Source organism: Branchiostoma belcheri, unplaced genomic scaffold, assembly GCF_001625305.1.
Source record: "Branchiostoma belcheri isolate BF01 breed outbred unplaced genomic scaffold, Haploidv18h27 scaffold69, whole genome shotgun sequence".
In the NCBI taxonomy this organism is placed as follows: domain Eukaryota; kingdom Metazoa; phylum Chordata; class Leptocardii; order Amphioxiformes; family Branchiostomatidae; genus Branchiostoma; species Branchiostoma belcheri.
The window spans coordinates 1,223,562-1,235,100 of record NW_017804342.1 but is presented as its reverse complement, the minus strand read 5'-3'; the positions used below and the strand labels follow the sequence as shown (position 1 = coordinate 1,235,100).

The following is an 11,539-nucleotide window of genomic DNA, read 5'->3' as shown; positions in this document are numbered from 1 at the left end:
CTAACCAATCAGAGACACGTTATTTAAATACTCCGTCCTGTACTTTCCCATTCCGAGGTTTGATTGGATAAAGTTTGTGACCACAAACCAATCACTGATGGGATAACTTTTTGTAGATATAATCTGTGTACAACATGTTTTTTGATTGGTCAAAATTTTAAAATGAACCTTCAACCTTATTCACATACGCATGCGCAGTTGATAGCTATTGCTGCCAATGTTCAAGATGGCGCCAACCCTTTAAGATGATGGCAAAATGCAGCCAGAAAATCGCAAATTTTATGCGATCGGTGGCTTGTCTGCAGGTTTCCTGACAGGAATTTATTTCTTTGGAATATTTTATTTCCTCCTGTCCCTTGCGGGCTTGGCTGGTGCGGCCGTCGCCGGTGCATGGGCCTACGACACCTACCAGTATAAGAAGCGGCAAGCCGTCGCATGGCGCCCGAAGCGGACGAGAAAAAATTCGACACCGGAAACGTCTTACATGAATGGCTCTTTTGGTAACAGAACCGTTGGTAGCAGCAGCAAGAAGCCCTTCAGCCCTACCCTTAGCTTTGTAAGAACTAGGTCTCCCGAGTACGAGCTCCAGTCATCTGCGGGACCCCTTCTCCCTTCGCCCGGGGAAGAACTTTCACTCAGCACGATCACAAGGCGACTTACGTTCAGGTAAGAAAAATTGAAACCAGTGCGGATTGTAGACTTTCTGTCAGCCGTTCTGTCAAGGACAGATTTGGATTTGGACATTTTAGGTACATATTTTACAGATTACAGCCTTTTTATTTTTGCGTTTTCCATGTAAAAATAATTTATTACTTTTCGTGTCACATAATTTTCTGTAGATTATTATCTTCATTTTCTAGAGATAAAATCGTAAATCTCAGTCAGAGTTACGATGTGTGGGTAAATTTGATGTTGTATGTGTAATTTTCCCACGTGTATTAAAGTGTTGTAATATGTTAAGGCGATAGCGGTTAATACATCAAAAACACTTAAAACGTACGTTGTAACATCTACTTGGAGGGAGAGTGGAGACATTAATCAAATCATGTAAGCAAGCCTGGAGTATAAAATGGCCTTGATCTTTTGATGATTCACTGTTCTGCCCTCTGAAGATACTAGAGTTGGTTTCTAAAATGACCTTTGGCTGATGAGTCACTTGTGACAAAGTGACTTGTTGGGAACAAAATGTCAGCTTTTTTAAAAGACGGCAGACACTTTCCATATGATACAAGTATTGCATGGATCACTAACCTTTCACTGGCCCCCTTTCACTTTAAATGTTAAAAGCATTAAAGTTACATTTGTTTTGAATTAAACTCCATCTGTTGGTTAAGTTACATAACTAGTTTCTGTGCTATGTATTTCCTTAACCGAAGACTAGCTAGCCATAGTACTTTTTTAAGTAGTGGATTTTTTTTGCAATACATTCTTTAAGATGTACTTAAAGCATTAAGTTTAATATACAATGTACCAATATCAGACTATATAGACTCTATATAGTCAGATATTGGTACTATTGATGATTGATATACAGTTTTTGTCATGTTCAGCCAGTTTTTGCAGTTGCTCATATATATGTATTAACAAGTTCTGTTATTTCCTAGGTGACATAATTTATCAAGTAGTAGACTATATATGAATTTCCTATGAGCAATATCTCTGTTATTTGTTCAGTACCCTTGGCAGCCCGACCATGCCTGTTACATCACCTGCCAGCCCCACACCTGCAGTACGGAGGTACCCCACACACCAGGCACAGTACACAACAAGGTAGGTCTGTGTGCCTATTATATATACATGTACCTAACACCTGTTACATGTACCTGTACCTCAAAAATTATTCAGGTAACAGAATCAGGTTGCAGGTACATGTACAAGTCTGGTCCTGACAGATCTCACGTACCCAAGTAGGAAAGGTCTTTTTTGAGTTGAAGATAAGCGTGCAGACGTCTTTTTTTTGTGCTCCCCCCTATCTTTCCTCCTTTCACCTCCAACTTCTCTCATGAAGTGGTAGACCCACTGCGCACCTGCACAAAATAAAACACTAAAAACTTTTAGTAAAAGATACAGATAGTTTCACCTCAAGTAACAGTTTTGATAGTCTTAGCACTTCAAATTCTGTTGTTTTTTGATTGAAACATGGAAACTCTCCTACAAAGACAAGAATTTACCACTAACAAAGACCAAACTTGTTTAGGTACAGGTCTGGACTCGTACCTAAACCAATGTACATGTACCTTTACCTAAAATGTGTTAAGGTACATGTCTGGACCTGTATCTAAACAAGGTCACAGCCATGTTTATGCTATTTTCAGAGGGACGTTGCCCCATGTGAGATGGCAGGGCAGTCTGGTGTCCAGAGTACTCAGTCCACATGGCCAGAGGGGGAACAGCCAGAGTCCAGTCACTGTGAAGATAGCCGCTCCCCCTCCCAACACATCCCTGGTCTCCTCACCCAGTCTACTGCTCAGGCCAAGCTCAAGGTAAGGACTAGAAAAACTAATGTTGGGTTTCCATGCAGTTTAAGTCTTGAAAAAATCAGGTTTGGTAGTTTTTTCTCCTAGATTTTGGCTGAACTTGAAGTGATCCAATAGATAATACAGTTCAAGTAAGCAACAACTGCGTCAAGACCCTGGTCTGTCTCCAGAACCAATCCCACAGTTAGCCGTGGACCTGTAACTTCTTTGTATTCAATGAAGCATCTTGAGACTGAACTTGTATAACTATAAGGCTGATACAAGTTATTGATTTTTCCAGATTGTCAGCTGCAGAAGAGAGTCCGTCAGCAGACCCGTGTGATACAGAAACGGTCGTACAGGCACTACGGCAGAGGCGGAAACGATCGCGCACTGACAGCGAGGAAGGAAACTATGACAAGAGAAGGTTAGTTTCAGGGACTGAAAATGTAGAAAACAGATGTGTAAAACACAATGTATTCTAGCATTTAAATGTGGGACAGTCATCTTGAAGTTGTAGCTATGATCATCTAGTATTTTAACATTTTAGGTGACCTAAAATGTCAAAATACTAGATGATCATAGCTACAACTTCAAGCTGGTGCGACTGAATTTTGTCCAAAATTTTTCAAACAGAGAAAATTATTACATAGGAAAAGACTTCAATTCAGAACATCATTCAATATTCTAACCCTATGTTTTCGCAATCACACCTTTAACATCTATGGCAAATTAACAAAAGCTATTTTGATACTGCAACGGGCAACATGCATAATTCAGCTGTCAGACTCACAGCTCCTGTATTGTTTGTTTTCTTCCCCAGAAGAAGAAGTTCCCTGTCATCTGCTAGCTCCGCCTCTTCTGCATTCAGGACCCTCCCGACCAACCAGGAGGGAGAAGCCATCCAGGCGCAGGCCGGGGCGCTCAAACGGCCGGCACTCAGGCAGAGGTGGGAGGACAACCCAGAGGTACGTCAGTGGGACATTCTGCAGAACTGTAGATTTCTGTACCTGCTACAGCACTATGGCACAGGATATTGTTGTTGTTTTTTTGGCTTACATTTCAATGCCTGTCATCAGACACTTTCCCCAGAGCTTCTGATTGGAGTACAACTTCTTGTCGCTATATATTGCCGATATAGGTGGCACTTTTGCGGCGAGAACACAATCCCTAATGTGGCTAAATCTGTATCCCCCTCAACCCAGCTCATCGCCGGGGTTGACTCTTTTATCCAGACAGCTTCCATGATCTACCAGATTTGTTTATTATTCTCTCTGACAATCATCATAGCCCCCTCCCGGTCTATTATGCAGTTGTTTCTAGTAATGTGGTCCGTCACTGCCAATTTCTTCTCTTCTTTTTGTGCACGTCATTTTATCTAGTGTATCTTATCATATATAACTTCTTCTTCTTGCACAGGTGTTGAAGAGGGTAAGAAACGGTGCAGCCAGCCCAGCCGGCTCCTCAAGGAACGCCTTCAACAGTTCCTTCAACTCGTTCCGGCGCGGGCAGGACAGACTCGGCGGGAAGCGTAAGATCCGCGGGTCCCAGAACACGTCCCCAGCCTCGTCCAGACTCAGTACTGCAGGGTCAGTCACACCTTCGGACAGGAACACACCTGACGCCAAGAAAGTCAAGTGAGTACACGTGTAGATTAAGGCTTGTGATTTAGTACATCTACATCATATATTCCTTGACTTTTAGACTGGAGGTGTAAAGTGGAAAATATGGGTAAGTCCAATTTCTTGTTTTGCAGGGGGTCCAGCCCACCCAGCGAGGCAGACAGTATACAGGATGAGTCGTTGACAACAGCAGAAGGCACAAAACCTGCAGACACAGAGAAGCCTGCAGCAAAGGAGGGGGCGTCGGTACAGAGGGGGGGTCCGGCCAGGAGGAGGGGGGTCCTGCAACTCCAGCACGAAGGACCCAAACTGGTAGGCTGCTTCTTCATTTTTATACATGTACTTAAAGTAAATGGTAAAGGGTTTTAGCATAGCAGACATTATATTGGATCAAGAGTTTATGGGTTCGAATCCCGGCAGTGCTGGGCCAGATGTTGATAAAGCACTAAACACAACTCCTGCCTTTGTTTTGCAATTGGTAAAGGCACTGGAAAGCTAAGCATTGACTCTGCTTTTCAATACCATGCCCTGTAGATACAGTGAATAATGCTATAAGAGTACCTTTACCTTTATATTAATATAGAAGATGAATCTCAAATGTTAGAGTGACCAATGTCTCAATGTCTCCCTCAGCCGCCCCCTGGCCCTGACCCAGGGTTCGAGGTCACCCGAGAGATCTACGAGGAGGACCGTCGACGGAAGGTTGAGCGCGTGAAGCGAGTCCTCCAGGCGGCCGTGGGGGAGGAACAGCCTGCCAGCGCCGCACCAACACCGGCGGCCTCCACCAGCCTGTTCACCGCTCCTGACAAACCTCTGTTGTCCAAACCAGCTGCAGGGGCAGACTTGACGAGGCCTAGTGCAGGTCTACTCATGACAGGCTCCAAACCTGCTCTTTCTCTTAACACTTCAGGTATGGGATTAAAACTATTGTTTACTGTCAGTTGTTTGATTTTTAGCATTGGTTGGAATGCATTGCCATAAACTATGGTATATTTTTTAGTATGACCTTCAATGTTTTGTATTATTCTCTTACAGGTCTTGATCTTGCAACAACTCTCACACCAAAACCTGCAGGTGGCATTTCAACAGCTGCCACCAGTTTGTTGACATCAGCAGTACCTGCTGCAGCTGCAAGCACAGCTGGATCCACCTCTACCTTGTCAGCAAAACCAGCAGAAACAGTCAAACCTCAAAGTAGCCTCCTGCTCAATACTACTTCCGCAGCTCCCACCACACTACTCACAGCAGGATCATTGACAGTGCCAGAGAAAACTGCAGCAACGACTGCAGCAGTGTCCAACTTTGCTGCAGCTTCACAACCTGCAGTCAGCACTCCGTTTAGTTTTGGTAATCCTGCAGACAAGACTGCATCAGCACCTGCAACTGCAGCATCTTTGCCATCCACAGCACCTCCACCATACAACTTTGGAGCTCTCACACAGGGCACAGCAATCTCCACATCCGCAGCACTGCCGGCTGCTCCAATCCTTTCTACAGGCACTAGCATCAACACATCTACCACCTCGGGTTCAAAGCCAGACGCTGGTGGACAAAAGACAACTTTCCCGTCAATCTTTGGTCCTGCAAGCAGTATCACCGCCTCTGTTTCGTCCACGAATGCTTCAGCAGCCCCCCAGCCTAACACTACAGGACTGTTCAGCTTTGGAAATCAGACGTCTACTGTTAACTCAAAACCAGACACAACCAAAACAAGCTCCAGTGTGGGAGGGTTTAATGCAGGGTCTCTGCCGGGCCCCTCTACTGGTGGTTTTACCTTCAATGCAAGTACAAGTACAACGACTCAAGCGACTTCCACAAAGGGTGCAACCTTCAGCTTTGCTGCTGGGGCAACGGCAACTTCAGGGTTCGGAACTGCAACAGGTACAACAGCAAGTGAGAATGCTACGACAACACAGGGCAGCAGTAACCCCCCACAAGCTGGTTTGTTTGCGTTCGGAGGGACTTCAAGCTCCAGTACAGCCAAACCAGCTGCAGCAGGCAGCAGTGCAGGATTCAGTTTTGGGAGCACGCAGCCAGCAACCACGGCAGCTGCGGGATTCTCTTTCAATGCAGCTGCAAGTTCTGCACCTGCCACGACTTCTACTGGTACAGGAATTTTCAATCTGTCTGGGAAAACCACTGCCTCGTCTTTGCCGGCATTTGGACAGGCAGCCACTACTACGGCTGCTCCTGCATTCGGACAGACCACGACTTCATTTGGACAGCCCACAACAACAGCAGCATCTGGTTCAGCTGGATTTTCATTCGGCCAGGCTGCAAAACCAGCTGCAGCTGCCACACCCTTCAGCTTTGGCGCCGCGCCCAAAACAACGGCTGCAGCCTCGTCTGGACTCAACTTTGGCTCAACAGTAACAACAACAGCAGCTGCTGGCTTTAGTTTTGGAGCAGCAACGACCACAGCTACAACAGCAGCGGCAGAGGGTGCGGTGAACGCTTTTGGAGCCACAAAACCCAGCAGTACAAGTAACGGGCCGTTTGGAGGAAGCCAGGCAACGCCTTTCCAGTTTGGTGGAACAGCGAGCACCCAGGCATCATCATCGTTCTCCTTTGGACAGAAGGCAGACAGCAGTGCGCCAGCATTCGGTGCGGGCACTACAACTGCAGCTCCAGCATTCAGTGCAGGCACTACAACTGCAGCTCCAGCATTCGGTGCAAGCACTAACACGGCACCAGCATTTGGTGCCAGCACCACGTCAGCCCCAGCGTTCGGTGCAAGCACTACGACAGCTCCAGCCTTTGGCGCTAGCACAACACCTGCATTTGGTGCCAGTACCACGCCAGCATTTGGCAGCACAGCAACCCAACCAGCAGCCAATGCTTTTGGTGCGTCATCTGCCACTCCAAACCCGTTCGGAGCAACCCAGAATGCATTCGGCAGCACTCAGAATGCTTTCGGAGCCTCCACAAATGCGAATGCAGCTCCCATGGGGATGACGACACAGCCAGCATTTGGGCAGCAGAACACAGGGACTTTCGGAGCCACTGCCACAGCTACTCCTGCTTTTGGAGCGTCTTCAACACAGAATGCTTTTGGTGCCAGCACTTCGCAAAACGCTTTTGGAACGTCGTCTGGATTTGGTGCAGCAGCAACAACAACAGCGTCAACAGCAGGGTTTAATTTCGGGACTGCAGCACAGTCTAGTGGGTTTGGTGAGTTTCTTTCAGTCACTGTTTTATGCTTGAGTGAGTTGTTGTCTAATGTCATGTTTTGCTGAACATCATGCCATCGTAGGATCTATTAGTATCATTCTCAGGGCTTTAAATCCCTTTTTCAGGTAACATTGAAAAGTACTTGCACCTGACAAATTATACTTGTACCACCCAGAATTTAGGAAGTATTAATTGTACGAAAAATTGTTCAGCAACCATTCTTTTGTACTTCGTAGGTGGTCACATGTTAATAACAGTAAAAGATTTTTCAAGCCCTGATTCTATATGCATTAATTAGTTTTCTCTTTGTCAAAACATTTGTTACTCACTTTCAAATACACATTGTAGCAGTTGGTAGTGCATAGGCATAGTAAGAGATTTTTGTTTTATATCTGACTCCCCTGCATCAGGCACCCCCCAGCAGTCCTCCGGCGTGTTTAAGTTTGGGCAGACCAACACCCCTGAGAAGCCTGCATTCGTAGCCCAGCCTCCCGGTACACCAACACCGTCATTCAACTTTTCTGCAGGTAACCTACATGTACAATCATGAAGATCCCTAATTCCTAGAAGTAGAAGGCTATGTTTTTGTAGTGTTTCTTCGTTTCATGGGATATACATGTACATGTTTGTGGTTTAGTTTGGGTATGTTTGAGTAATACATTTGTACATTATGAAATCAGCCCCTCAACATTTGCTACATAATGTAACCCAAGACCACAGGGTGTCATCAGCTGCAGCACCAGTTACCATGGTGACAGACGTCTGGTCCGGGTCATTGACCTTTTTTGTATGGAGAGGAGGAAGAAGAAACAGAGCAAATACAATATGTTTTCCTTCTGCGAAGGTAAAGGTAACAATTCTTTCTGACCATTTCTCCCAGGCACCCCCGCCGGCACCCCCACGTTTGGTACGCCCGCTCAGCCGAACTTTGGCGCCTTCACCCCAGGTACACCTGGAACACCTGGCGGGTTCTCTATCGGATCTACGCCGTCATCCGCCGCAACTGGATCACGGACCAGAGATCGTCTGAGGGCCAAACGCAGAGGAACCAAGAGATAGGCGCAACACGTAATAGGACAATATCCTTACCCACATGTAGCTACCACCAATACTTCATACTGTACACAACAATGTACATATACCTTGTTGCATGATAGTCATTTACATGTACATGTATCACAGTAGCTGTTTAAAAGCAACTGGGAATGATTAAGTTTCTACAGGTAAACATGTAATGCTGCATCACTGTTCGTAGCTGCAAGTCACAAGTATTACAGTGTTGTACTTTTTGCTAACCTTCCATTTCATTTTCCAAGAATTTATTTCATTAACTGAACATTAACACTTTCTCTCACTAGATAGGGAATGGTGTTTAGAGGGGACAGCAATGCCGATTTGTACACCATTAGACTTCTACTAGCAATGGTTGAGTGATAGGAAATTGAATTTAAACACAAATTTGGAAGGTTCTGCCATAGTTTGCAGTATGTCTAAGGCTGCATAAACTGAATTACTGATAAAGGATAATCGTGATCAATCAGTAAATTTCTGAGGAAAGAAAACAAGGTTTTAAGTTCAGGAATCTGTGGTCTGGTAGAATTCTATGAAGTCTTACAAAATATCCCAAGTAGCTCATCAGTTTAGCTTCTATTGTATTCATTAATACAGTAACTATTGTTAACTGGGAAACGCAGGATTTTGATGGTGACCACATCACATTTGCTGGGTTACTTAATGCATTGACTTTTTTTTCTTTCATTTTGCCTTTGAGGATTTGGTGGAATAACTTCAATAAGACAGACAACATATAATTTTAGGAAAAGGCCATGAGATGTATCATGCCATACATGTTCTTGATATCTTGAGTTGAATGGGACAAAATGAGAATACAGAAATTTGATTATATTTTGAAAGGAAAGTCAAACTCCTCTGAAATTATGCAGAATTGGCCTGTTGTTTAGACATTATTTTGTTCAAGGTATATTGAACTGCCAAGTTCTAACCCATAGCCTGCCTACCCTACCTATTGGTGTAAACAGTCTGTGGCATGTAAACTTTCGCAATATTTGATACGTACATTTGTAGTTCTACCATAGATGTAACATGTTAACATGAACCTAGAGAGGGTGAGGCCGAATAGCAAGAAAAAAGTGCCTTTGATGTCATATTATGATACATGATTCAGCTCATGTCTGGACATGATGCTAGACGAACAAATGTGATGAATTATCAAAAATTGTAAGGACAAACCTGTTTTTAAGGTCCACTCGAGGCTGCACCCCTGTCTAGGTTTTAGTTTGGTTTGTCCCATGTGTAGTAGGGTGACTAATGTTAGTGTTAGTCCTGTGGTTGGTTGCTGACACAGTTAACATGTATGGTTGATTAATTAGCACTGTTTAATTAGATAACGACTTGTACATTAATTTGTGAGTGTTTTATGTAAGGAGATTTAAGATATAGCAAACTGTGTTTGGAGGGTGATATGTACATACTTAATACTTTAATGGGCAAATTTTCTTGCCACAGAGTGTGTGAGTGCGGACAAGTTTGTGAGTTTGAATGAAATTCTGCATGTTTTTGACTGACTGTATGAACTGCAGTCTGATGGCGCCAGGTCTATCCACCAGCATTTAGTGCCTGGGTTGTTGAAATTTGGGTCGTAGACTTGAACTAGAGTCTGTGAATAGTTTCATCAGGTTGGTGAATGACTGAATAGCAAAGTTCTTTATTCACAACCACTTGTTTAACAAGAGCCGACATTTTGACGACTGTCTGTCATCTTCATCAGGGTAATTACAACATGTATGACACTGAAGCTAGGTGCACAGTGCACAGTGAACCAGTCATAATTGCCATGATCAAAGCGCCAGCTCTTGTTAAACAAGTAGTTGTGAATAAAGAACTTTGCTACAGAACTGGGGTTGTCTGTTACAGGTTCATTTACATGTAAAATACTGTACATGCATTCATTTTTGCACAGACAGCAAGAAAAGTTAAATGTTCAGTTGGTGAAACGCAAACTTCTAGGGAATTTCTCTTCACCACTCCATAGTATGAGTGAATGTGTTGTGTGATGAAATGCTGCTACTTTGCCCACGTGGAAACTAAAGACAATGCTTTGTTGCAGTTAAAAGTATGCTGATGTATCTGTGGAGCATATATGTTGGACTTTTGTGTGTCGGTCAGCTTTCAAACTGGTTTGTTTCAGTCAGTACAAGTTTCCAGATGCAGTAGAAGTTTCCAAACTCTTTGTTTTCATAATCAAGCATAGTAATGCTCATCTTTTGTTCTTCACCTAGCCTGTTTTAAATATTCACGTCTTCTTGTTTGTTCATTTGTGGCAATACCAGTCCTTATTTGAAGGATAATCTGTCTTTCACATACAGTACATAGATGCACAGTTCTGAGATATGTGAAGCATATTACTAGTCCATTCTATAATCAGAATGGTCTTCAAGTTTAATTAAGATATGCTGCCTATTACTATATGAGGCACAGCCATTATTTCTGTTTTAAAAACTGGTGGATTGCCTGGGCCCATCGGACTGTTGTAGATTCTTATATTTGGCAATGCTGTGTGCAAGAAGAAAGAAAGTCTTCCCCAAAACTGTGACATATCAAAAAGAGAGGTTATTTATTTTTCTATATACCCTTCAAGCACAGTATGTTAAGGTTGTACAATGTTGTATTCATGTCAAGTTATGAATGTGGTATTCTAAATGTACTATGCCTCAATTGTGACAGTACATGTAATGTAGTGAAATAAACACACCATGTTTAATCACTAAGGCTTTTTGAAAGTGGCTTAGAAGTTATTGATAATTGCTTTGTAACTGGATACTGTGTCCAGTGCATACATGTATGATCATCAGTTTTAAGTACATTTTGTACCTTGCTAGTAACACTAACATTGCATCATAATCATAGGGCCACTGTTTCCTATGGCACTTTAAATTTGCACATTGAGAAGTAGTAATCTTGTATGGTTAAAGGTAAGACTGCCTCTTAACCTCCAGGCTCCTAAGGCAGCTGTTTGGCACCAAATTTGTATTGGTTATGTGGTTAGGCTGCAGGGAGAAGGTTAAACCTAGGGCTACTACACACATGTATATCTTGGTACAGTGTACTACATTTTTTGGTGACACCTCTGGGGTGGAAGCATTGTTTGCTTACTGTATAACTGTATAGTACATTGAACTGTTGTGTAGGCAATACTGGATGGATCTTATACATGATTTGTGTACATTACGTGAGAAACATTGCAAGGTGCTAGCGCAATCTGTGCTTGGA

The 11,539-nt window shown here is 43.5% G+C and overlaps 1 protein-coding gene across 1 annotated transcript; it reads left to right on the top strand.

Moving 5' to 3' along the window:
* Window positions 1-192: 192 nt before the first annotated feature.
* Window positions 193-10,016, top strand: LOC109484130 (nuclear envelope pore membrane protein POM 121-like). Its single transcript, XM_019787347.1, has 11 exons — window positions 193-666; window positions 1,675-1,770; window positions 2,316-2,483; window positions 2,758-2,883; window positions 3,280-3,424; window positions 3,876-4,093; window positions 4,213-4,390; window positions 4,712-4,988; window positions 5,114-7,249; window positions 7,660-7,776; window positions 8,130-10,016. Exons 1-11 carry the CDS (start codon window positions 257-259, stop codon window positions 8,306-8,308), a joined length of 4,050 nt encoding a protein of 1,349 aa, XP_019642906.1. The 5' UTR covers window positions 193-256; the 3' UTR covers window positions 8,309-10,016.
* Window positions 10,017-11,539: the final 1,523 nt, after the last annotated feature.